Here is a 27396-nt window from a genome sequence, read left to right on the forward strand (position 1 = left end):
TAATAATGCTATTAAAATAAGACAGAGCAATTAATTGCACATACATCTTTTTATTAAAAGTGTTGTGCCCATATTTTAATGAGACATTGAAGTGTGTTTCCAAATGTTGTAAGAGGAAAGGAAAATGAATCCTTTTCAATAGAAAATAAAGTGTATTAGTGGCTCACAAGCAGATGATCGTTTTCTCAAATTCTCTGCTTCACATCCTTTGCTTGGCGAGAAATACAAAAGACAAGCCAAAGCTAAATAATCTGCAGTCTGTGTTCTTTCCTGTAGATGTCACTAAAGGTTTTTGCAACTACTGTTTTGGTTCTCTGTATCAATTGTTTAACTCCTTGCTTAATTTGTCTGCACTTACCTGTACTGGACATCATAACAGAATTATAATGCATTAGCTTCCCACTTATTTATGTCTTAAAAGTGCTCCCCAAAAAATTCATCACTTAAATAAAAATGAAGTGATTTTAGTACATTGTTCTTAAAGCTTGGGTCGGTCCATATCTTGTTCTTTTACCTACACAGGGATAACTAGGATTTCTTTCTAGCTGAGTTGTATTAATTTCTAACCAGATTTAAATTCCTCTTTAGACATCCAGAGATAGAGGAACAGCTGTTTGTTAGCTTCCATTTATTTGCTTTTACTTCCTTGTAGGTGAAGTAAAATCTACCCAGGACAGGAGAAGCGCACTTCACTTGTTTCGCCTTGGTGATGCCATGCTCAGAATCGTAAGGAGTAAATCCCGCCCATTGCTCCACCTCATGCGCTGCTGGAGCCTGGTGGCACCTCACCTGGTGGAGGTAGGAGTGGGGGAGAAAATGGGAATGGGTGCAAGAGATGGCAGAGCTGAAACAGATGGAGAAGGCTCGATAGCTCTTAAAATGTATATTAACCTTCAACATTATGTCCAATTTTTTTTCAGTCCTGTTGCAGTATTGTATATACTGTGTCATCTTGTCATACTGCCATGAGGATTGTACTTCTAAATAACTAACTGAAATGGCTAGGTCTAGGGACAGCACATTGGATTTTTGTGATGTGATACTTCTTGTTTGTCTGTGGTGAAAAACTGAAACCACCCGAAGAGGTTACAAGCAAGTTCTCCATCTATTTTCTGAGTCAAGGCTTGCATCGTTACAAGTCTGTCTATAAAAGGATGCATAAAAAGCCCATATAAAGACAGCACAACTGAGAAGATTGTTAAATTTTTTTTCCTCTTATTCTTTGTGTACTCTGGTCAGTGGCATGCCAGTAGCAGCCACATAATCCGTTTCCTCAACCAAACTTTCTGTCTTATTTGGTGAAATGCTGGTGCATTGACTTCTCAGAGCTTTTTGATTTATATCATTGATATTAATAAATGTGCAGTACTTGTTTGCTGTTAGTGAGGCACCTAGTATCATGTGCCTAGGTGTGTTGAAAGTTTAAGATGAGCAAGCAATTCAGTAAATTGCCATAGCGCTTAATTTCATTGACTCAAGAAAATGTGTGGAGCATCTTACAACAGAGTTCAGACGTTGGGGAGTCTCAGTGGAATACCTCTAAGTGAAGTAGAAATTACAGATAGTAATTTCCTTGTACGCTTTAACAGCCCTTTATCCTGAAAATTTAAGTCTCACTTGTCTTTGGATGCCAGCTTGAGACCATTTTAAATACTCTCCATGTTTTCAGCACTTTTAAGCCTTTCAATATCCCAAACCAGTTTATACTCCTCAAAACATTTCCATGTTTTTTGAAGGCAGAGGTGGTCAATCTTTGTGGCTGACTTCAGTGAAGATGAGGGCATTACTGGGCAGGAGCAACATCGGGGAAAGGAATTCAGTATAACCTGCATGGTGGGTCAAAATAGAGCAACTTTATGTCCAGATTCACTGGTACTTATTTTTTTCACAGCCCTTCCAAAGCGAGCAGGTTCTCTTCACTTTCAGTTTTCATAAGTATCCAAATAAAAAGTGGCATTGATCATGCACATTTCAAGTATGGTGTGTATATGCAGAAACTACTTTTTTGAAGGGAAAAAATGGTCACATAGTAGGAACAAAAGACAGCACTTAACATGAGATCTGTTCTGTGGGTTTTATTGTTTATTTTTAGCCTCTGTGCTTCTTGAATTTTCATCAAACCTTCAGGCATCTGTAGGATCCCAGGCAGCTCAGATTCTCAGTCATCTGTTTCCATAGCAGTCCTTTTTCATTGCAGTGGGGTCCCCAGTCACATTAATGGTGAAGCTATCTTCAGGGTTCAGCAACATGAAATGCTCGCCTCCCTTAAAATTGTCTTACTAAAAGCAATTTTTTTGTTTGAGCGAAGTCTTACACTCATGTTCTCCCTGCAGGCTGCCTGTCATAAGGAGAGACACGTGTCTCGGAAGGCTGTCTCCTTCATCCACGACATCCTCACTGAAGTGCTGACAGACTGGAGTGAACCTTCTCATTTTCACTTTAACGAGTCGCTTTTCCGCCCCTTTGAGCGTATCATGCAGCTAGAGCTGTGTGACGAGGATGTTCAGGACCAGGCAAGTCAGCCCTGATTAGTGTATCTGTATCTAACCCACCGTGCCCATAAGAAGAATGGTCTCCATAGCGCGCTTGGTCTGTGGGTTCCTTTCCCAAATTCCTTTTAAATGGTGTCCCCTAATTATCTTAAAGGAATCAGAAGGACTCTGCTGACCTGTGCTAGCACTATGGTAGAGTACAGGTATCTTTCTGTACTGGAAAAGAGCACTGACATGTTGCTCTAGTTCTGCGTAACCTACTGTTTGTGGGTTTTTTTGTTTGTTTGTTTTGTTTTGTTTTGTTTCTCTGCAAAGCAGTTGCTGAGTGGTGTATATGAGGCCCTGTTCTTCATTTTGGTCTTCCTTCAGAAACAGACCCAAAGGCGATATTCACACCTACCAAAGTATTTCTTTTCCTGAGATTCTTGCATAACAGGTATTAATTAGAACAGTGCCTTCAAAGAATGGTTACGCAGAGTTGCAGAAGCACTGTGTTTTCAGAACTCTACACCTGGTCACTTACCTGTTTTTTTGTTAGACCAGTTCTTCAGTAGAAGTACACCTGCTTTTAAAGTGATTAAATACATTTTTCTATTATATACCTAAGATAATAGCCTAGATTTTCAAATCTAGATAAAACAGAGTGAATTTGAGATGGGTTTAAAGCTATCCTTATTCCTTCTGCGGGTCCAGCTATGTATCAGTTCCGTTTTTTGGTTTTATTCTTTCAACCTTTCCTACTCTGTCTGCAGGTGGTCACCTCTATAGGTGAGTTGGTGGAAATGTGTTCTACCCAGATCCAGTCAGGATGGAGACCCCTGTTCAGTGCCCTCGAAACAGTTCACAGCGGCAATAAGTCAGAGGTTAAAGAATACCTTGTAGGAGAATACTCTATGGGTAAGGACTTACTGCACTGACTGTGCATTTTATTTGTATGTGCTTTTATTTCACTACTTTATTCCTTGGGGACATAGTAAATAACTCAGTATGTTTTAAATGCCCCACCTGAACAGATGTTCTGAAACAGTACAGCTCACAATGTAGCGGTGGTGCTGTAATACTCTAAGACAGTAGTGAAGTATCTGGTTTATTAGTTGGGCTGGGAGGGAAAGCAGAGGTAATGTTGTTTTTATCTCTTAGATTCTGGCAGATGAGTAGAATGAGAAAAACATGCTTCAAGCCTGTTAGAACATTTTTGAGCAAAACGGTAGTGCAGGAGTACCAAGCATGGCTGGGCCCTCATCACTGCAGGGCTTGGGCAGGGAAGCATAGTGCATATAGCCACCATTTCTTATGTGGACGGTTTTTCTTACTATGACATGGTGCTCGTACACATCAAGGTCAGTTAGTGTGATAGTCCAGGCAGGTGCTTGTCCAAGCACTTAACCACAGGGATTCACATTACTAGTATAGAAGTATACAGTGAACTCTAGTAGTAGTGACTGATATGATTTGTCTCCTAAATTTTGTCTTTCAGATCGGTTACGATCAATGGCAAAATGCAAGTGTACATAGCTTCTGAAGATTGATAAACTACTTAGGAAAAACAAGGGTATTTTGTATCAGAATAGTCAGAATAGTTTTCCCTGAGGGTGCTGTCATCTTGACAGTTATATTGAGGACTGAACCACAAACCTCCACTAAACAGAACTGTTAGCTACTCACCTGAGTTCAAGAGCTTAAACCTTTCCTTGCTATTTGTGCAGTGGTAAGCTGCAGTGATAAGACAAGGCAGTCTGTATTACTTTCTGTATAGGGTTACACAAATTGCCTCAGGAGCAAGAGAAGAAAGCATATTAGGTTTTACTTCTAGAGCATTTCTGTCTCTGCCCAGAATAGAAGATATTCTACAGATTCAATTAAATTGTTGAGAAACTGTGGGAACATCACCTTTATGGGGGATGGGGGTAAGGTCTCATCTTGTTATTTCCACAGGGAAACGCCAGGCCCCGGTGTTTGATGTCTTTGAAGCATTTTTAAACACAGACAGCATCCAGGTCTTTGCTAATGCCGCCACCAGTTATATTATGTGCCTTATGAAGTTTGTGAAAGGACTGGGTAAATATTCTTACTTTCCTTTTATTCTGTTAAGCCATAGTACGTCAGATTCTGCAGAAGCTGAGAATCTTATTACATAATGCAGAGTGTGGTAGGGAGGAGAGAGGCAGTGAAGAAGTTGAGTCCAGAATGCTGCCTTGATCATTAGAATTTGACACTTTTCACTGAACTGTGGCATTGACTTTTTTTTTCCTTCTGTGAAATGCAAAACTTCTAATGAGCAGTCAACTGGAACTTTGTTTCTCTTCTTCTGTCCCTCCCAATGCTGCCTTTGCCATCCTCAGGGGAAGTAGATTGTAAGGAGATGGGTGACTGTGTGCCAGGATCAGCATCTACAGACTTGTGCCTTCCCGCGCTTGATTACCTCAGGAGATGTTCTCAGGTATGCTGAATAATGTTATACAGGAAACAGTCCTTACCTCCAGGCTTTGCATCAGTATCAAAAATCAGATAATTTGCATGAACACCACAGAATTTGTTATAAATCCAGCAGTAATAGGGTGCACTGCCAGATAGAGTGGCAATCTGAACAAGTGTCGTGCATTCTAGGCCAGCTAAACAGTGGGAAAACAGAGGAGGTAACAGCACTCAGAAACAAGGAGCACCTGGGAAAATGTGAACATTTAAAACCCAGTAGCAACACATCCAAAGATACATTAATTCTTGTTTAAACAGTTACTGTAAACAGAATTTGAAATAAAGGAGAAAAAGTCAATTAAAGTTCTCAGATCTTAAGAAGAGTGACAAGTTATACCCTCCTAGAACACAGCAGCAGCTTATCTGTACCATGAAAATACATCTGAAGCTCTGGGCAAATCTCTAACAATTAGAAAATTGGCATCTTCCCTGTATTCTCCATGCAGGTAGCACAGATTACTGTCCAGGGTTATTAGGATGTTTTTGTGTGATTTTTATGGTGTTGTTTGTATTTCTGTAGTACTTGCAGGTCTTTGTGTTGGACCCAGGGCATCTTTTTTCTAGGTATAATAAACACTTAGCAAAGGACATTGCAATAGCTGAAATGACTTACTATCTAAATTCAGTGATAACAGGTGTATTCAGTACACTGACTGGCAGAAAAAGAAAGAATAAGGCAGCTCAGTCTAATAAACACTCGCCTCAAAAAAAAATACTGAATATAGTGTGTATATCTAATGTATGTTCTACCTATACGTTATGTGCATCACATCACATCCTTACAAACCCCAGTCCACTGCGAGGCAGAAACATTTTCTCCATTTTAAAATAAAGCATTTATGGCATTTTTGTCTTGCTATACATTTTAACTATCCAGTAGAAGAAAAAATGGATTGATTAAAAAGAAAGCCTGTTTGTATATTGCAGAAAAATGGTTTACTTTAGAAAGTCCCATGAAATAAAACTCTGGTAAGCATCCCAGCTTACCAAACTTGTAAGTATTAACTTCCTCTATTACCGTAATTCTGCAAATTTTATATTTGCTGTGTAATGGAAGCTCTGCAGTAGACCAGTACAGGTGCTTTTATCAGTATTTATGTAGCCCTTCAGAGCTCCAAAGTACTCTGTGTACAGTTAATGGAGCTTCCCAGGACATAGGTGCAATTGGTAAGTAGTAGCATTTGTCTTCCACAAATGAGGAAGGAGCACACACCCTTCCCCAAAAAATGTTCTTTAAATTAATTTTCTCCTTCTCTTCCCCCCCTGCACCCCAACCCCTTTCTTGTCAATAGTCAGAAGGTCACTGAGTTCACGCTGTGTTTTAAATTTACACTGTTGCTGGGTGATCAGAGCAGATGTTGGTACTATGCTGCTTTCATAAATTTAATTTTATTTCATTTCATTTTCATTTCATTTCATCTTATTTTATTATCTGTGCAGTATGTGACAGCCTTTGCACACCTTCCTGTATATATTTTTCTCTCTAATGTATTTTTTCTCTCTCTTTTTTTTTTTTTTTCTCCAGTTGTTAGCCAAAATCTATAAAATGCCCCTGAAACCTATCTTCCTCAGTGGCCGGCTTGTTAATTTGCCCCGACGAGTGCAGGAACAATCAGCCAGCAGTGAGGATGGTATTGAGTGCATCCTTTCTGACTTTGATGACGACACTGGTAAGTGCACTGAAAGCAGTAAATGAGGAATGAATCGATTGCTTCCTCCACACGTCACCATAAATTTTGCCAGCTGCCAAAAGCAAAAAGGGAAGGGAAAAGCTTTTCATAGCTTGCCTCTGTTGTCTACACACACACACAAACCCACACACACACAGCTTGGAACTTGTCAACACCCTTATGTTAAAAGACACAGCTTATATATGAGAAAAATACAGCCTGTCTCTTGGGACAAGGTAATAACACTGTAATTAATTTAATAATATTTTAATTGTCCTGACATTCATAAGACAAACTATATATATTCCCAAGAGCTAACATAAGAATACCTTCTGGACCACAATTTCATTAAAGGAGTGAAACCTTTTAAGGTTGGTATTGGCAGTCCTGCCTTTAAAAAAAAAAAAAAATCAGTGTTGAGTTAAAGTTTGGAAAGATAAAAAATACTTGCTTAAATATGTTCCCAAACTTATGTCCTGTGGTCTATTGAACCATAAGATGTATTTCTAAAATCTATAAAGAGCACTATGACCTCCAGAAAAAAACAAGCAGCATTTCACCTCCTGATTATCAGTGTTGCTCATGTGAGTTGTGGATTAACCAGGTGAACCTCAGAACAAGATGTGTGTGGAGCCAAGCAGTAGAGGAATGCAGACTTTGTGCTTCTGGACCTGTGATGGCCCTTTGAAGCAGTACAGTCACTTTTGAACCTCTGAATTACAGAGCTGTTCAGATCCAAATACCTCTGTGAAAAATCAGCTCCAACCATTTAGAAAACTTGGCTGATTCCAATGCCTTTAATTTAGGTGCCTCAGCAGCCGTTCTTGGTACCTCCTTTTATTTAGGCTCTTTCATCACATGGATTATGCTGTTCTACTGCTGCCCTTGATAAAGGAGAGAAAACCTTTTTTTTTGCTCTCTGAAAAAGCAAACCACAAGTCCTCATTTAAAAAAAAAAAAAAAAAAAAGAAAGAAAGAAAGAAAGAAAAAAACACTTGGACTTTCTTTTTTTCTATGTTTTTTGAGTTTTATTTGTCTCTGGAAATTTTAGGATGTTTACCTGGGATGTGGGAGACCCAAAGCACTGAATTCTCTGCTTTAAGTCAGGCTTGGAACTTAATCTAGGGTTTCCCCACCTCAGGTGAGCACTACTCACCTACTGTTATGACGTGGCTCTGCCTGTCACTGTGTTGCTTGCTGTGATTAGAAATGCCACCCTGCAGCAGGGAAGCCTTCTGATCTGGTTCTTATCAAAACTAACCACTGAAACTTTCACCCAATTTTTATTTAGCTGGCAATGGTATTAAAAGAACACTAGGAAAATTGACTTTACAAAGACAAAAGACCGTGCTTCACCTGGTACTCAAGTCCCAAAAGTCAGTACCAAGAAGGAACAAAACATTTTAGCCTACTTTGCTGCACGGTAGTGCAGTGTATTTTCATGCTGTCTTTGATTCCATGACAAACTCCCCGAGTTTGTTTCTAAACAAGAATATTTCTCAGTTCTTCCAGATCTGAAGACAGCCAGACTTAGAGCTGAGTGAGCTGTGCTGTTTCCTTGTTTAGAAAGAACATTAAATAAATCTGTATGGTTCTGGACAATGTCACCACACATACTGAATGTACCCCGAGAAAGTGGTGTGAATAAATGACCGATCAATGCAGTAACTGAGGAAGGATCCCACTCTGTTTTCCTTGGTTCTCAGGAAGACTTTTGCAGTCAGCACATTCGGTGCATCTTAACGATCCTTCACAGACTTTTTTATTGCTTGTGTAACATAATTAACCAGCAAGCATCACGCAGACACAAACTAACTGCATCAGCATGGCTACAGGTGGCAGAGAAGATGGGCCTGTTAGCAAAGCAAAGTAAAATCAATTTTAACCTAATAAATCCATAGCTTTTAAGGAGACTTACCGCAAGAGTAACACAATACATTACAGGAGCGGTGAGTAACTGTGCAAGATCCTTCTAAACATTGATATAATGTAGGAAATGAGCAAGTACTTAAGTGATTGGTGAAAAATTAAAGGGCAGCAGTTCCTAATCATTCTCAAATTCATATTGAAAAATAGTTGCATCCTATAATGTTTTAAGGGTTTGCTAATGTACAAAATCTCAGTACTGCTTGCATCCTGATTGCTTTTCGAGCAGTTTTCTGCTGTATTCATATTTAATACTCGGTGACCTAAAGATGACATGTGAGGCAGCCCAATGATACTTCATGAGGCATTATTACTCTTCAGTTCTGGGTACGAAATCAAGTCAGTTAAATTACAGATGGTCACATTAGGACCCTTATCTAAAAGCATAGCCAAAACAGGTACAAACCATTCCAGGCAGCATTTACTCTTTATAAGATCCTTTAGTGAGTTCTGTGCTTCATGTATAATTATGCATGTACTGCTTGCAGGATTTGCTTCATATTCTTACAGTTTTGATTTTTCCCAAGTGAAATTTCAAGATGTAAATAAAACACAGTATTTACTCTAATAAGATCTTTCTGTAGGGGTGATTCAAAGTCTTTGGAAAAGGTTGAGAATTTTTTTTTTTGGACAGCAAAAAAAAAAACAAACTGCTGTGAAACACTTCAGAGGACATTCATTTGGTTATTGGACTTCACATTTTGTATGTTCTGTAAGGAAAAAGCTAAAAGATACAAATTTCACCGACTGACTTGGCTGATGCCAATACTAGACTTTAAAATACATTATGGAGGGAGTAAAAAAAAAAACATCTGGACCAGTGGGAGCAGCAGATTAATAAAAAAACACCACAACAAGGTGTGTGTGGAGCAGGATGGAAGGGACAACACAGGAAACCTAATAAAAAAGGAAAGAAAAGGGGACCATCATTTCAAAAAGTGATACTGCCCACCACCATTATACAGCAGCAGTGATTGAGTAAGAACCCATGATCTTTAAGTTAATTAATTTCTTAGTCTCCATCACTTTCTGAGGGCAAGTTCCACCTGTGGTCAATGCACTCCCTTGCTCATAATTTTTGCTTCCTTGCTTTTAGGTCTTATCAATGTCTGGATTATTCTACTGGAAGAATTAACAACTGCCATATCCAACTGTCCCCGCCAGCACCAACCTCCGACTCTGGATCTGCTCTTTGAATTGCTGAGGGACATTGCCAAGACTCCTGGTAATTAAAGGTCTTGATAAACTGTGAGCTACTAGAGCCCTGACCTGACACTCTTAGAATCCTAAACAACCTCTGTAAACCGCATTCCTCATGCTAGAGCTGTACAGAGATGTTCTCAAATACAAAGGGCTTTTCTCAAAACATGATTTCTGGTTCCAGTTAGCCTATTGGCTTATGGTGACAAAAGGCACCTTGTAGGAGTTGCAGTTCCACATGCACAATTAAAGAGGTGCAGTACTCTATCAATGTTCTAGCCATGGAAGAAGTTTTCTTGGTGTCCAGGAAATTGATAAAGTTACACAGTCCCGTAGACATGCTGGGCAGCACTGGAGATACACAGCTGGGTAAATGTTCATATACTACCTCGTTATTAAATCCAAAACTGCTCCCCCTCTCATCCTATAAAAAAAAAAAAAAAAAAGTTCCAGAACTTCCTTTCTTTAGCATCACCCCTGGCCTCAACCTTGGAACAACTTTGTAAACGTAGGCTGTGTAAGCAAAAATATACACTCATCATTGTGTTTATTTTAAGGCCCAGGATTTGGCATTTATGCAGTTGTACATCTTCTTCTTCCCACGATGTCCCTTTGGCTCCATCGCAGCCATGGTGACCATTCTTACTGGGATGTGGCATCCGCTAATTTCAAGCATGCCATTGGCCTATCCTGTGAACTCGTAGTGGAGCACATCCAAAATTTCATCCACTCAGGTATGTCATTACGCCATCACCTCTACTGACAGTCATTGGTGGCATGTTAATTAACAGCTTCTTGGAAGGGTGATTTCACTGGTTTTTGGTCACTCAAGCATAAAATAAGAGGAGGAGGGTTGAGAATTTGCTGCTTTCCTTTTTAATAGTGTTTAAAGGGGTTGTAATTATGGAAAAATGTAACTTGTAAGGGAACTATGGAGGTTATTTGTATTACTTAGTCCATCCTCCTACTCATAGCAGGGCTATCTTCAAAATTAAATCATCACAGTCTGTATTATGCTTTCCAAAAGAGGATAGCAAGACTTTGATCTTAAAGAACTAATATTCCAGAAACAGGAGCTAACATAATTTCTCTAGTACCACTTAAATCCAGATATTTTGTATTGTTAACATCAAAAGGACTGTTCTTATTTCAGTTTGATGCGATGCATGTTTCAAATTGAACTCTACAGCTATCGGCATAAAAATAATTGTTTCTGCAATGTCTCTGAATGGCAGTAAGTCTAGCAAGTCTGTCTTTAATTATAATGAAAAGCAATGATGTTAAATAAAACCAGTCCATATCTTTTCCTTACAGATATTGGTTATGAAAATATGATCAATGCTATGCTAAAAGATCTTTTCAAGTTACTGGTAGCCTGTGTAGCAGAGCCAACAGAAATCATTTCCAGAGTTGGCTGCTCATGTATCAGGTAACAATCTATTTATTCTGTAAAATATTCAAAAAACGTGTCTTTATTATCTCTGAAGATGACTCTGAAGTCATACTCTGACTGAGTAAGTTGGCTAGCATCCCAAAAGAAGTCTACAATATATCTATCTCTTTTTATTTGAACAATGAATTTTAGACTTACCAGCCTTTTTCGCTGTTTTCTCTCTTCTTCAGAACCTGTAATTTTGGGTATTGCTACGTGTAACATTCCCATGAAAAGCACTTGTACAGTATTTATCTGTAGTTGGTCAATAATTGGTCCTTAGGAAACATAATCCAGGAGCTTTCTTTTGGAATTCACAGGTCTTTGGATGTAGTTAATCCCTTTCACAGTCTCCAGGTTCCTGCAATCATAGTCAAAATAAGCATTCCATTATGGTTCTTGTCCTGGAGAGATGGCTGCTTAAAGAGGAAAATCAAAGGAAAAAGTAGTTCAGAAGTACAGTGTAATTACAAAAATAGGTCAGGACAACTGGTAATTCTTAATCATTATCTAGCTGCTGAGTGGGCCTTTTCTTTAGTTTTCAACCTGCTCCCATTACAGGAGAGAATTGTCTAGTTCTTTCTTACAGTAATGTTTTCCTGTGTCCCATACTCATAGGTATGTATTAGTGACAGCAGGACCTGTTTTTACTGAGGAGATGTGGAGGCTTGCATGTTGTGCCTTGCAGGATGCATTCTCTGCCACTCTGGAGCCAGTGAAGGTAAACTGGTAAACTGCCTTTTTGCTGTCAGTCAAAACTAATTATAGACACTAACTTTTGACAGGTTGCTTTTTTTTTTTTTTTTTTTTTTCCCCCATAAAAGTTATTTGGGTACTGAGCCAGGAACAGAGGCTTAAAGATTATGTTGTTGCTTTTGTTATCTTTTGATTCACTCAGATGAAAGGTGTTGGATCAACAATGGAGACTGAAATCAGTTTTTCTAAACATGGTACATACAACAGTAGTCACTAACAGTGCAGACTTATTTTAAATTGCCCTGCCAATATGAAATCAGAAGAGTTACTTACTTTTTGACCCAGTTCTTCTTCTGGGTTGTCTGAAACTAGACAGAAGACAAAGTTGCTTACTTGATGCTGTTGCTGCATGCTCCATATAGATTATTTCCCAATTCACTGTCTTGTAACAAAAAATCCTGTTAAGTCATCACAGGCCAGACTACATAAGAAGTTGTAATGCATTTGCATCAAATACACTGAATGCTCAACAGCAGGTGATCGGCTGATGGTATTGGGAGAGATCACCACGAATCTTGTATTACCACGAACAGGCTGGACAACTCTACAGTCACTGACTTAATTTAACGCACAGTGAAAGTCTGATGTTGTGTCTCTCTATAGAACCTATTGGGCTATTTCCACAGTGGTTCTGAAAGCTTTAGTGGAGATGCCTGTGAAGTGAAGGTGGCAGCCCCTTCCCTCTCACCGAGTGCTGAAGCTGAATACTGGAGAATCAGAGCCATGGCACAACAGGTAGAGACTGACATTTCAGGGAAAGTCAGAGAATCTTTTAAACCTGGGGCTTTTCCTTGGAGCACATTTTTACCACAACCTTCCTCACAAACCCTATGGGCAAATTGAAAAATACTTCCTCGTCACTAGATTAACACTTATTTATCTAACAGTAGTAGTGAGAAAAAGAAATAAGAGCTAGGAAAATAAATAAATAAATAAAACTGTTACCCTATAAGCAGAAATGAGGAATGCTTGGGTGGGGGAAAATACCTGAATCAGGACTATGAGCCTATTGTACAACATACCTCTAAAATAGGCAATCCTAGCATACAGCTTTGGAAGTGTTTCTGATAGAGAAATAGTAGCATCACTGTGAATTCTCATCTAAAATGTCATACACATTTCTGGCTATTCTGTAAGAGTGATAGATTCAAAGGGCAAAAAATAAATTAGAACAGAGACTGTGATGTGATACTAGAAAAACTAGGTTTGTTCAACCAATCAAAGCAGAGTTTGCAGAGGAGTATATAGTTGGTTTTTATATCTATAAATACATGGGTTAAGTATAAATGCATAGATTTTTCATTCTGAGAAAGTGGTTATAGGAAATAAGTTCCTTGAAATACAGCAGACTGAACTTAATGACCTACAGGGTGCCTTAAAACTGTCAATACTATATGACAGTTTCAGTGTGAGAAAGCAGATGGATTAAAGAGCCAACAGATGTTTGATGTCGATTTCTGACTTGATTAATCATACCCTGATGCTGCTTGAAAATCTGAGATGTCTCAGATTTGTGATCACAAACAATGTGACAGTGGTAGGCTTTGAATGGAAAGTGTTTTAAAATAAAAGTTTTAAAGAGGCAAAACTCATAAAAAAGGGAACGTAGGATTTAGACTTCTGTAGTAGACTCCCTTCAGTGGCACTGCCTGAGTCCTTCTGAGTGGGAATTTGACACAGCTACTGAGCTGTGAAACAAAGCCACAGCAACTGAGAGCAGTTTCCCCACTTCCCTCCCAAATAAGTACAAGCAAGGTGTCTGTTGTCTGATTGTGGGTGAAAGTGATCCTTCCATCAACCAACCTTTCTAGGTAGAACAGATGAACTATGTAGACAGGTCCTTGTCTCTACTATATGTTACGCTTCCAGGTAGTAGCACACAGCATAAAGCTTGTTTTGGCTTTTAGTTCATACCTTTTACAAGTTCAGCAAAAAAGATATGTGTCATTTTCCATGTGCTCTGCTGGGTGTCTGGAGGCAGCCCATGGCTTTGAGGCTGTTTATCAAAGCAGCATGCTCCAGGGAAGGTCTGCTGTGGATACCTTGCAGTCCTTTAATCTCTATAAATAAGTTGTCACACCAGATCTGTCACAATCCAGGAAATCCTACTGTCAGGCTCTTGAAGGACCCAGTGCAAGTGCTAAACTGATTGTTTTCTATCACTTGTTGTTTTCCAGGTCTTCATGTTGGAGACTCAGTGCTCCCCGAAGACCCCCAGCAACAAGGAAGGATTTGAACATGCCCAGTCGTGTGTGCTCATTATTGATCTGCCACCAGATAAAAAACCAAATGGGCATACCCAGAGAAGGTAAAGCAGCTTCTCAGCTAGATAAAAATATTGTCATTAATATTGTATTAATAAATATTGTATTAAAAGCTAGATAAAAATATTGTCAGATATGAACAGGGCCTTAGCAAGCTATGCCTCTCTACAGGTCTCATCAAAAACAAGAAATACACTGATGAAATATGTATACTTACTTATTTTTTTGACACAGGAGACAACTGTTTGCTGCTATATGTTCTTTAAATGTTCACATCATCATTCACTAGGGCAGGCATGTGCAAGAGCTGTTACAGTTACAGACAGGCCTGTGGCAGTTTCTGTAACGTGACCTTTAGAAAACTAGATGAGGAAAATGCTCTTAATAGGTAGTAAGAGTTGGTAGGTTGCAAATACCTGAAGAATACATATATATAAGGTCACACAAACCCTTCAAGTAAAGGAAACATAGATGAAATAAGGAAAATAATTCTTATAGGAAATACTGGAAAAACCTTTCTCATACTGAGATATTTAAAAAAAAAAAAGTAGAGTAAAAATACTCTTTTGAAGAAAATTTTGGAAGTGTTGTTATGTTTGTAATAATACTTAGCAAATGAAATAACGTCTGCTTCACTGATAGTCTTAAATTCACTATTGTCAGATTAAGGAGGTGGAGAAAATCTAATGGGCAATCTGGACCAGTATAAATTAAAGAGGTCACACCCAAAGCTGCAAAACTGTCAACATATTGATCTAGGGAACTTTTTTTTGCTTGGCACTTTTTTCATTTTTTAAGGAAATCCTCCTGTATGTTACCACCCCAGAGACCCATGGGTTTGCATGATGCTTAGTCTTATCCTGCAGAAGAATATTTCTTTTTGCTTGCACTTGGTTGTTTGAACAACCACTATAACATCAATAGGGCTCGGAATTAGCATTCTGCATTCAGGGTTTGTGTTTGTATTGCAAGGTATGTAATATATGGCATATAACTGACCTATACTAGATACACTAGTGTAAGTGGTATGGCCCTTACGCTAGCTACCACTTAAGGCATCCTCATTCAGAACTAAGCTATTGAATGTAACAATGAGACAGAATGTGATAGACAGGAGGAAAGACCGTGCAAGACGTTTCCATTCTTATGCAGGTGCACACAAGTTTCCCCCAAGAGCAGGTGCTCTGTTGCCTTAATTAATGTCACAGGACAGGGCCCTGCACAGACATGAAGAAAGGCTGAGATTACAGTCTAACCCCTTCCTTCTTGGTGGGAAAATACCTTTTTTATCCTAAATGTTTGCAGATCCTCCTTCTTGTAACAACAAATGCAAAGCAAAAGACTGGAATACTCTCTTCACAGCACGTAATGCTATGTAGTCTAACACTGCATTTGTAAAGGCAGCATGTTTGTCTTTAAACAAAGAAATGAAGCTTGCAATTAATACAAACTCTGAATGCTTTCACACTGCTCTTTGTCTAAACAACTGCAAAAAGTGTATTCCCTGAGAGGGAAATGTTACCCCAGCAGTGTTCATTTTTCACCTAAATGGGGCTAAAAAGTTGACTGTGCCACTAGTTTTCATATTACTTGCTACAGCAGTGCAGTAATATGCCAGTCTTGCATGCTAGTAACTGTGGCCTTTCAAAAGTTTTACTTTAACCTTAGTGGAGTTTCTCTTCTCCCTTTTTGCTTTTGTTTCCTTAATGCTGCATCGTTTCACAGGAAGCTGGGGTAAGGGAGCTTTTCTTCTTCCTAAAAAGTAATAATATATTCCAGTTCCAAACTTCGGGCAGAATAAGAAAATACTGTCCTTATCCAGCTTTGGCATCACGTGTTTTCACCACCAGCTCTGTACCAGTTTCTTTCAGAATTAAGCAGTACTTTAAACTGGCCATGTAAATTGGGCTTTATGGCTATTGCAAATAAAGCAGATCTCCTTCATTCTGATCCTGCATTTGGAACAGGATTAGCCTCCTGAAATGAAGCACTCATTTAACTTTATATGGGCTCTTAAGAGCTTTTCTGAGTAAGGCTTCCAAGAGTTTTTACAGCATAAAACTACTTCCCTATAAAGAGCTCCAGTGTATGTATTAATCATCAAGAGTTTTCCACTGTCAGATAATAAGACTATTAAATTTTACTGATGTATCAGCACTGACAGCTATAGTCATGGTAAGTGAGCTGACATAGGTCAGAAATAACAGTGCTTCTAGGGTTAGCTAATCTAACTTTCTACATGGTCAAGTGTATGCAAATCCCTTAAAACTCTTAGGACTGTCTTTCTTTCTTTTTAAATCAGGACCATTTGTTTGGTTTTATGAATCAATCAACAAATCAATTAATATAAGGCAAAATTTTGAGAGTTAAAGCAGCTGTTCTTCTGTTTGGTGGTGGTTTTTTTTTTTTTTTTTAAGTCAACATTGCATTCTCTAAGTTGACTTTTTGATACAATTTCCCCCCAAAAAAAGCAATCCAGAAAAGAATTCAAACATTTTGTTTTGGTACTTTGAAAACACTTTTGAAAGTTGTTTAATGAAAGTAGAATAATTTTGCACCAAAATTTTATAGGCCAACAACTGAACATCTCATGTTGCATGAAGATTTACTTTGACTTAGACCTAAGACTTCAGTATTGCAAGCAAACTGAAAAACCTTTTCCTCACCTGGTAGCAGTGCTACTTAAAATGTGATCTGCTATAGTTCCCTAAATCAAAATAATTATTGCTACGTCTATGAGAGTATCATCTGTATTTGAAACAGATGTAACCTGATAAAAAGACTTCTATTAAAATTATTTCAGAGAAGTTTCACAGTCTATAATTTTTAATCTGTGAGATACCAATGTCATGCTTTAACAACAGTCCTATCCGCATTTTCTTCCTAACTTCCTCTGCCTCTCAATATTATTTACTAATGAATTACCTAAAAACTTTGTCTGGCAGAGTTTGCTGTTCATAGGTTCCCTGTGCAAATCAAAAATCAGTGAGATAAAGAACTCAAACATCTCTCTAAGAGGAGAGAATCACCCAGTATTACATGTGAGAATCAGGGCTAGTGATAGACATTTCCATGGTAGTACCTCCGTATTCAGGCTGAAGTCTTAAACATTCAGCAGGACTTGGGCTTCTTTGCAAGTTCCATTGCACTGCTGGTGGTTTTACACATTTTTCGTATTGGTTGGTTGGCTCTTTGTGTTTTATTTTTAAGAGGTACTCCTGGCATTACTAGAAATGGAAGCCAAGCGGTAAAGGAGCTTAGGGCTCATTTTGTCGTGGCAAAGTTAAAATTTGCTGAGATGCCAATGGAGGAGTATTAGCAGTGATTCAACTTAACTGACATTCAGCAACAACAACAATAGAAGATATATTTAGGGTCCAGTGGCAGAGATGCTGCATAATATGTTAACAAATTCCTCAATTAGAGGAGTTTGAAATGCTCAGAGTACCTGCACCTGCCATGAAATCAAAATACAGAGTATTTAATCTGTCTCAAGAAAAGGAAAAAATATATATAACAGAGCTTTGTTTTAATACTGCCTCTGCATTAAGTTCCAGTAGAGTGCTTGCTGTGAATGGTTATTTTTCTTAACACCTACAAGTGCCTTCCCTTCTAGGAAAGTGTCTGAAAGAATAGCTGAGAGACCATTCTAGACCACTTCACATTCCTCCACTTTTTTTGTAACAAGGCTCTGAAAATTTGAGCCTTCATTTGCATCCTTCATGTTGGATTCTAACTATTAAGTACTCCTGTATTATTAGTAAAAGCATAAGATACAATTATATATTTTTTCCTTCCCATGCTTGGTTTACCAAGTATTCCTTTCAGGACGATAGTGGTGAGCTTGCTGTCCCACCAAGTACTGCTCCAGAATTTATATGACATCTTACTGGAAGAATTTGTCAAAGGTCCTTCTAACTTGGAGGAGAAAATGACAATACAAGTACCAGAAAACAAGTTGGCTGGCTTTCTCAGGTACATCTCCATGCAAAACTTGGCTGTCATCTTTGACTTATTGCTGGACTCCTACAGAACAGCCAGAGAGTTTGACACCAGACCTGGGTTGAAGTGTTTGCTGAAAAAAGTGTCAGGCATTAGCGGAGCTGCCAACTTGTACCGCCAGTCAGCCATGAGCTTCAACATCTACTTCCATGCTTTAATTTGTGCTATCCTGACAAACCAGGAGAACATCACTGCAGAGCAAGTGAAGAAGATCCTCTTTGAAGATGACGAGAGAAGCACAGACTCATCGCAGCAGTGCTCTTCAGAAGATGAAGACATTTTTGAAGAAACTGCCCAGGTCAGCCCGCCCCGGGGGAAGGAGAAGAGGCAGTGGAGGGCTCGGATACCATCTCTGAGCGTCCAGCCCGTCAGCAACGCAGACTGGGGGTGGCTAATCAAGCGGCTTCACAAGCTCTGCATGGAGCTGTGCAACAACTACATCCAGATGCATCTAGACCTGGAGAACAACGTAGAGGAGCCTCCAGTGTTCAAAGGCGACCCGTTCTTTATTTTACCATCCTTTCACTCAGAAACCTCCACCCCATCAACTGGAGGGCAGTCTGGGAAGGACACACCATCAGAAGATGACCGGAGTCAAATAAGGGACCAGCCGGGAGACAGCCTGACACCCCGAAGTGGAGAAATGCTGCTGCTGCCCCCGCCCCTGAGTCCTAAACCAGAGAAAAAAGAGCAAACAAGGAGAAAAGAGTGGTGGGAGAACGCGGGCAACAAGATCTACACCATAGCCGCTGACAAAACCATCTCCAAGTTCATGACAGAATACAAGAAAAGAAAGCAGCAACAGGCCATGACATCCTTCACCAAAGAGGTCAAAGTGGAAAAGAAAGGGGAGCTCCTGGGTTCCAGAGGGCAGGACTCGCCAATACTCCAGCGGCCACAACATCTTATAGACCAAGGTCAAATGAGGCATTCGTTCAGTGCTGGCCCAGAGGTCCTGAGACAAGAGAAGAGACCACGCTCAGGATCCACAGTCAGCTCCCTGAATATATCTGTTAGGGATGCCGAGGCCCAGATCCAGGTAGGACACCTGTAGAATGCTCATACTAATAGCAATAATTTTAAAGATACCTATAAATATTTTTTTCTGTTGCTTTTATTACAGTGATTATAATTTCTACGTTAAATGTCTTCCTCACCTAAAGAAGTCATCATGATGAGGGCTGATTATTTCAGAGTCTCACACTGACAAAAAGCTAACTCTTTCCCATCAAAAGAAGATCAGTCTTCAGGGCAGGTGTTATCAGGCATATACTAGCACAGCTTTCAAGAATGCTTTTGTAACTGGAGCCAGAGCTGTTCTTCCCTGAGAGCTATCAACCCATGGTCTCCTCATTGCTTAATGCTATGGGCTCCATGCCACTTACAGGCTTTTGAAAATGTGAGGGTACTTGCTGCAATGCTTTTCTATTTAAGAAGATTTTTGTTAATTCTGGAGCAGAAATGCTGGGCTCTGTTGCTAAAAAGGAACTTGCTACTTGCATGTCCAAGTAAGCAAATCAGGGGAAGCGTCAAATTTAGAAATCTTTGTTCACCATGGGATGAAATAATAGCTGATCGAGGGTGAGCGTGATACCTGCAATAAAGTCGAACAGTGCCTTACAGTGCTGAATTATGCATACACGGTGAATGTTAAATTAATATGCTGGCATTACTCAGCCCTCTTCATGAGGCTGCACCCACAAGATCCCTTTCTTTCTGCCTCAACAGATGGACCCCTCTCCACAGAAAGGTCTTCTAAAGAGTCTTTTGTATCCACTTTGCTCGTAGGCGTGGACCAACATGGTGCTGACCGTTCTCAACCAGATTCAGGCCCTGCCAGACCAGACGTTCACGGCCCTGCAGCCAGCGGTGTTCCCCTGCATCAGCCAGCTCACCTGCCACGTTACAGACATCCGCGTCCGCCAGGCGGTGCGGGAATGGCTGGGACGAGTGGGCCGCGTCTACGACATCATCGTGTAAACCCGCTTGGCTCTGTTGCGAAGGGGAGAAGACATCCGAGGTATACAGCAAAGACGTATTAGGGGTTCATTCATTGCCTGTTTGTTGGTGATAAATTGAGAAACAATGAGCTTGTCGATGTGTATCCTCTATCCACTTGAGACTGTGTGTCCCTCACTCACTAGCAAAGGAGGCGAAGCTTGAATGTGTCCAGGGGGCTCTGGAACGGCCCCAGAGCCCAGAAGCTGCCAGTAAATCAGGCTGGCACCTAAAGGCATAACACATTTCAGTAGCCTTCATTTTCATTGAAATTTGCAACAGTGGGAGCCACATCAAACTCAGGTGAACTTCCACACTTGCAATTAGCTGTGAATGAAACTGTCATCTAGGTATCACACCAGGCAAGTAAGCCTACATAACTAAAACTAAATAAATAAAAGGCAGGAAAAAGGTGAGGGCTGCAGGACAAGTAAAACAGTGGCACTTGTTTGAAGTAACTTCCCTTCTGAAATTAGCAAGAGATAAGAAAGCCAAATAAAGATTACTGTAATAACTATGTGTCCTGATCACTAGAGAAAGTTGAAGATAATTTTGGTCTGAGAAGAGCCTTTGCAGTCTGGCCACATTCAGGGTAGCTAGTGAGTGACAATTCGTGTATCCCAGGTCTCAAACTGGTGAACCAAGCACAGGCTATTCATCCTTTCATTGGCCTTGTGGAGTATTGCTCAAAAAAAAAAAAATGCACAGTCCGGCTGTCCTCTAACACCACCACCCTGGCTACTTCAGCTGATCATTTTCTGACATGCAACTAGTTCCCCCCAGGGGCGCCAGGGAAGTTTGCTTTGCTGTTTCCTGTGATGCTACGGGGGAAGACACCGCGAGCAAAGCTACAGCCAGGCCCTATGACAGTCCCCAACACTCAGCAGAATAAAGCATTCCAGTTCAAGCACCACTGCAGCTAAGCTGGCTTGTATTTCTACTGGAGCTCTATGGAGCTATGCGTAGAGCTGCTGTAGCCAGGAGGACCCTTACCACCTCCATCAAACTTAGCCTATCACTCCACATTGAGCTTAATCAAGATGGAAAATAGTCTGAAAAGAAGGTAACTAACTTCCCTGTTTCTCAGCTGTTACTGTAAACAGAAGGGGACAGAGCCTCATGTAGGTACAACCCCACTGTGCAGCGCTTCTAAGGACTACTGTGGTTTACCAACATGGTTACTGGGGAGAAAGGGAAGGATTGACTTGTATTGTACATGGTGCTCTTCACACTAGACACAGTGAAGGGTTACTTTGCCACCCAAATTATGTCACAGCCCCTGGGACATTCCATCTCCTAGTCCCATGCTACATAATTTGATCAAACTTTTAAATAATTTCTTGAAACTGAATTTAATCTTGGGTGACCCCTTAATGATGTTATCCCAAGGCTTTTTAAAACGTGCACACCAACTAAATATACAGCTTCAGTCCTTGCTACAAAGCATCCTCAAAAACATCATCTCTATCAGGCCTGGACTTTGCACATCTAACTGGTTTTTAGCATCTTGAACCAGAAAAAAAAAAAAAAAAAAAAAAGAAAAAAGGGTTGGTCCAAGAGGATCTACTGACCAGCCATCACCCAAGCTGATGTGTTATTAAGAGTCTGCCACCACCATTCTGCCTTTGCCCTCCATCACCCACTCCCTGTCCGTCACCTGCTAGACTCCTGCAGGGCATACTTGGACCTACAGCATCCTACAGTGTCAGTCACACTGTTTCCCTCTCTTTCAAAATTTCCTTTTGTTAAATTGTTTCAGGAACATTAAAAAAAAAATCCTTAAAAACAACTCTTTCTCACCACCTACATTGTCAATTGATAAAGGCATTAAATTATTTATTTACAAAGCCAGTTTTCACAACAGATCGAGTCCTTCCCTTGGGGCCAGGTGAAATTAGGCCTTGTTATATAGGAGTGGTGACAATGTTTGATTTCTGTTGCCATGTCTTTCTTACACATCATTAGGTAAAGTAAAAGGGTGGTTATATTTTTGTTAATCTTTTTATAGGGCATCTATATATAACTGCTTTTAAAGCAGTACATTAATTAGCAGCAACCAAAATCAGAATAAACTTTATGCAAGACCCCTAACTGCTATTTTTCATTATATCTGCATTTAAGGGATTCAGCTCTTCACTGTGCTTACCTAAACCAAGCAAATCCCTGAAACACATTAGAGAAGTGTAATTGGTAGCAGTACCAATAGAATCACTCAGGAGTCCAGAAGCAATCCCAGTATCTAGGAAGCACTGTGGTTATGTTATCTGTAAATCAGAAAGAAAAGCTCTAGGAATGAAAGTACCTGCCCCACCCAGGCCTACAAACACAGCATAGCCTGGTGTTATGTGATTAGCCAGCTGCTTGACTCAAAATATTGCTGTTGCCCTATTTCAAACTTCTCCTTCCATGTTACGCACTAAGTGCCCATTGTCACCCTCAGTGCCTCTGTTCATTCACACCCCTCCCGTAGGCAGCCCTAAGAGGATGTAACTGAGTAACTCCAGAAGTGGGATGAGGATGAAGGAACCTTTGTAGTAGCAGGCTTTAAATGAGCAAAGTCTAGCAGATGCCACTCCTCCTTTTCCTTCTTTCTTTGTGAAATGGAAAGCAGTGAGCACAACAACTCCTTGCCACTTCAGGAACCATTAATCTTATGCATAGAAAAAAAGAGCACGGCATTGGTTTATCAGTTTTTTGCTGTTGTTGTTGCTAGTTTAGCCACAGAAAGCAGCAAGCCCCGAAGAAGTAAAATGCTAAGTGCGTAAAGTCACCATTTCACAGGCCTGTGCACTCTTGTTTCATGCATACTTAGGGCTGCTTGTGAGCTTTTAGCCCAAAGAAGGTGCCTGTGCAGCACAGGCTCAGGAGAAAAGTACTGGCAGCAACCCCTCACGAGCTTCAGAAGGGGACTCCCTAATTCTGCCCTCACCAGGCACAGCCAGCTGCACCACCTTACAGACATTTCTCTGCTTTCCACTGCTGAGTGGGGAGGCACCTCAGGCAGTTGCACAAAGTAGCCCTTGTCTCCACATGTCAGTCTTTCTTGGGTAACTCATTCAAATTCTTACCAAATTTCTTCATCTCAAATTCATATCACCTAACACACAGGGTAACAGCAGCATATTACCAGCTTCACAGTTGAATCGTAACATTTATTTTCAGGGAAAACAAAAACAACCAACCAGCCCGCAGTCTGTACATTCTCTGTTCTGGTTAACGACCACGTTCTTCTCTCGCACCTTCTTTTTTGACACAGGCTTCTGTAGGAGCTGTTTTTTGATTTTCATCTAACTAACTGGCAAGTTAGCTATTTTTAAAACTCTGTAGCCAGTGATTTTTGTTTAGGTGACCTGCTTTCCAAAGGGACATGGTGGTTTGCAGCCCTGCTTGGGTACCCGAGCCGCACGCTGGCTCCGCTGCCTTGGCTCAGTTCACGCCGTCCCCGCAGGCCTCTGCGGCAGGGAGAGGCAGCGTTGTCTTCTAGAGGATGTTTCAGGCAGCCACTGACAGAGAAAGCTGCCATTAGCCAGAAACCAACACCTCTGCTCACAAGGAATAACTTCACCATGCGAATATTTAAAGCTGGAAGAAGTGGCACACCCATCCATCAGGAGTTACTTGCACAGTACAGGAGCAGGGCCCAACCCAGCTGCAGGCCTCGTGCACATGGTCACGTCACTCTGCAGTGCCATTACATGCAGACACACCGCAGGAGAGGTGTGCTTGTGCCTGTGCTCCAGGCACTGTGAGCACTCTGCATGTTAGCAGAGGGATAGCTACATTGCCAGGATGTTCATCGTGCACTCTGGCAATGCTTGCATCAGGTCAGCAGTGACATCTGGCATCAGCAGTTAGCGCAGTCCTTCTGGTAACTTCCCTACTCCTCCCTGAGCACTCAGCAGCCGCAGAATTGGCAACACCATCTCCTGGTTGACATGTTTTCACATCTTCGGATGTTAAGATACAAATTTAATACTCTGCTAGGAATGGACACTTTAGAGTAATTTACTTAATTCAACATCAAAAAATAATTACTAGAGAAAGATTTACATAGACTTGGGCAAAACTTTCCTTGTAAAACTCCGAACGCTGGCAACACAGCTTTTGTCTCATCACAGCTACACAATACACGTCCTCTGGAGTATAGCTGGCTCCTGGCAAGGCCAAGCAGAGTTTACACCCGTAACTTGATCTAGTAAGGTACTTTGCCTTTAATTTGAGCTTCAAGTTCTGTTTAATTTTAGAGTAAAATTCACTGACAAGTCTTCATCTGCCGCAGAGGTTAACTGCCACCTATTAATATCTTGTGTTACCCTACGTAATCTCCATTTGCTGTTGATATAGTAGTATATCAACCCTGGTAACTCCACTGTGGAGCTCAGAGCAGGACCAGTATGAAACTTGAGTGGCCAACAAGCTAACAAGTAGAGAGGTTCAGCTCTGCCTGCTGCCCGCACTTGCTATCTCTTGCTGCAACTTAAGCCCATGCTCAAAATGCCTAAGCTGTTGAAATCAGGGGAAATCCTTCAGTCCCTGCATTCAAGTTCACAAGTTCTCAGGAAAGGGAAAGTCTTATATAGTTCTGATGTCACTTTTCTCTGCTGTGGTCCTCTATACCCTTCTGCTTGAAAATCCACAAGGGACAGCACATCATACTCCTCTGCATCCCAGTGCCCCCCAGTAGAACTTTCACTTTTGCACAGATCCAGTTTTAACGTGTAAGAAGCTGACCACAGTGAGCCAAAGTAATTTATTTCTACCTAGCTCTTGTGTACAAGCTTATTCAGAAACTAAGCATGCCGTGTAGTTGTTTTCACCTTTAGCAAACCATTCTAGAGATGCTATTACTCAGTGCTAATCTGTTTCTAATTTAAAAAGACAAAAAGAAGAACCTCCTTTCTTCCCTTGTCTTTATTTTTGTGGGGGTATGATAAGATTATGCTTAAGCAAACTGTTTTATCATTCTCATTATGATCATTTCTGGGAAGATCTGTGTGTAGTGCTAATCATGGCACATGAAATGAGATAGTTTTTTTTTTTTGTTTGTTTGTTTTTGATCATTCCAAAATTCTTTGAAAAAATTAAATGATACCATCAATTATACATACCTTATCATCCTTTTTTAATATAAAAGGACCAAGTTACCATAGCTCAGAAGCACAAATATTGGATTTTATGCAATGTAGATAACGTCTGGCAGCTATTGACTGACCCCTCTTCTCTGAACCCCCCTATTTTGAGTAGATCTTCTATAGGGATACAACCTGATGGTCCATCAGCAGCCCTCACCAGCAACGCACCTGGCTCTCCAGGAAGTTGTACGGCTGCAAGGAAGAAGCATTACCTCCTCTGTATTGTTTCCACTAATTCCCCTCACTATACACTTTATACGCGATATTGACTGTATGATTTCATTTCATACTAAACAAACAGCTTTGGACAAACACAGCAGGCTGGCTATTTAAAAGGAAAATTAAAAAAAGCACCTGGCATGAGCATGCATCATTCTTTTCAGTTAACACTCAGAGGTCCAAGAACTAAAAGCAGAGGGAAGAGAAAATGTCCTAATTCTGACTGTGGATATCAGTGGAGCTACACTGTATGATCCTGGATTAATGCAATAATGAGCTTGCCTGTGGGACCAGATCTCTCAAATCCTCTTTATTTTTGGCAAATTCATGGGCTGAGGTTTGCAGGGTCTCCCCTGCCACATTGTTTCAGGGAACTGGGTTTATGGAGGGCATTTTTTTGTTAAGAAACATAGCATTCTGTTTCAATTCTTTTACCCCAATATCGCACTTTAAAAAGTAGTTATGTATTTCCACAAATTTCATCCCAATACCATGAAGCACTAGGGCCCTATTTCCTGTTCACACATTGGTTTGTCTGGGCTGCGGTGAAATGCTGAGCTTCCCCATGAAGCCAGTTGAAATGAGAGAGCGCAGAGCTAGCAGAGAAGCCCAGGTACAGAGGTTCAGCAAGGGACAAATATCACCTCCACAACTGGGCTGTGGCTCCTGAGGCCCCAGCTCTGCGGAGGAAAGCACCAAAGGGAGATACCAAAGGGAAAGGGCAGACCCTTGCGGTACCTGAGCCCCAGACTGCACAGTTTGCTGGGGCAGGTGGGAGCTAGAGATTTGAAAGTATGCAATGACAGGAGCGAGCACCTTCTTTCAGTTCCCCCCTCCCCATCCACCTCCTTTTTATCATTAGTTATGATACTGCAGATGCACTTCCATGGGCCCTTTGACCAGAACTGAAAACTGAATGAAAGCCAAAGGGAGTGGACACTCCATTTTGCCAAAGACCTAATCCTTCCTATTCCAAAATGAAAAACAAATTTTATTTCCGTGATGATGGCTGCCATACGAAGCAGTTTACTACAAAACATTATTCCCAGGACTTCATCTCTATAGCTGTATATTCAGGAGGAGCCACTAACATTTTTGAGAGAGACCGTAAATCGCCTTGTCAAGAGTTCTTACATTGGGTTTGCCTTCTACAGAGCTCATACCTAGCTGCAGTCCCCCCGTTTCATTCATGTTTCCTCCCTCTGCCTTTCTGCTCTGACTCAGAGAAACTCCCCGTGCCCGCCGCGTCCCTTCGTGCTGCTAGCTTTGTTTGGTTCCTTGGCGTCCATTGTTCCGGCAGTCGCTGTAAGCTGGCTTGCAACCTGTATTTTGTGTATATTTTGTTCAGACTGAATCCTGAAGTGGAAATATTTTAAAAGAAAAATTATGAACTATTTATGTTGCTTGTGTTGTAGAATAAAGAAGCAAATGCAAAATGCATCTGGCTCTTGTTTTGGCTAAAGATAATTATTTCACGGTTACTGGCTACGTACAAGGTAACAGAACTGGGCAGGCTGCTGTTGTTTCTCTCTCCTCAGTGGGAGCTGAGATCTAAGCACTGCAAGGAGTAAGCCCTACACCACCTCCAGCCGGAGTTTGGGCTGGGAAGGGGCAGGGAGGGGTGGGAAGAAGGATCCAGCTGCTGAGACAGCTGAAGGAGCAAGCGGACACAATGCAGAGTTTCACAGAACAAGCCAAGAATTTCTCCCCTCATTAAATCCAGCAAAGTATTTTTGACTTTAATTTCATTGGAGCTAGCAGTTTTGAGAAAACACCATGGCAGCAAAGACATCTATTTTGGTTAAAACCAGTGTCCTAATTGCACCAGTC

General features: G+C 40.7%; 1 protein-coding gene across 2 annotated transcripts in view; it reads left to right on the forward strand.

The window, feature by feature from the left end:
• ARFGEF3 (ARFGEF family member 3) overlaps positions 1-25094 on the forward strand; it is an 87101-nt gene extending 62007 nt beyond the window's left edge. The window contains exons 21-35 of one of the 2 annotated variants that reach the window (XM_032184113.1): positions 653-798; positions 2334-2513; positions 3245-3389; positions 4428-4550; positions 4835-4932; positions 6493-6637; positions 9660-9788; positions 10321-10497; positions 11078-11192; positions 11814-11916; positions 12555-12686; positions 14129-14259; positions 15941-15949; positions 18032-19256; positions 20006-25094. In XM_032184113.1, coding sequence (XP_032040004.1) covers positions 653-798; positions 2334-2513; positions 3245-3389; positions 4428-4550; positions 4835-4932; positions 6493-6637; positions 9660-9788; positions 10321-10497; positions 11078-11192; positions 11814-11916; positions 12555-12686; positions 14129-14259; positions 15941-15949; positions 18032-19256; positions 20006-20197 — 3050 coding nt within the window. In that variant the 3' untranslated portion in view covers positions 20198-25094. The remainder of the gene's footprint in view (positions 1-652; positions 799-2333; positions 2514-3244; positions 3390-4427; positions 4551-4834; positions 4933-6492; positions 6638-9659; positions 9789-10320; positions 10498-11077; positions 11193-11813; positions 11917-12554; positions 12687-14128; positions 14260-15940; positions 15950-18031; positions 19257-20005) is intronic. The other variant, XM_032184114.1, reaches the window with a different exon arrangement.
• The last annotated feature ends 2302 nt before the right edge of the window (positions 25095-27396 follow it).

This window comes from Aythya fuligula, chromosome 3 (assembly GCF_009819795.1).
Source record: "Aythya fuligula isolate bAytFul2 chromosome 3, bAytFul2.pri, whole genome shotgun sequence".
NCBI lineage: Eukaryota > Metazoa > Chordata > Aves > Anseriformes > Anatidae > Aythya > Aythya fuligula.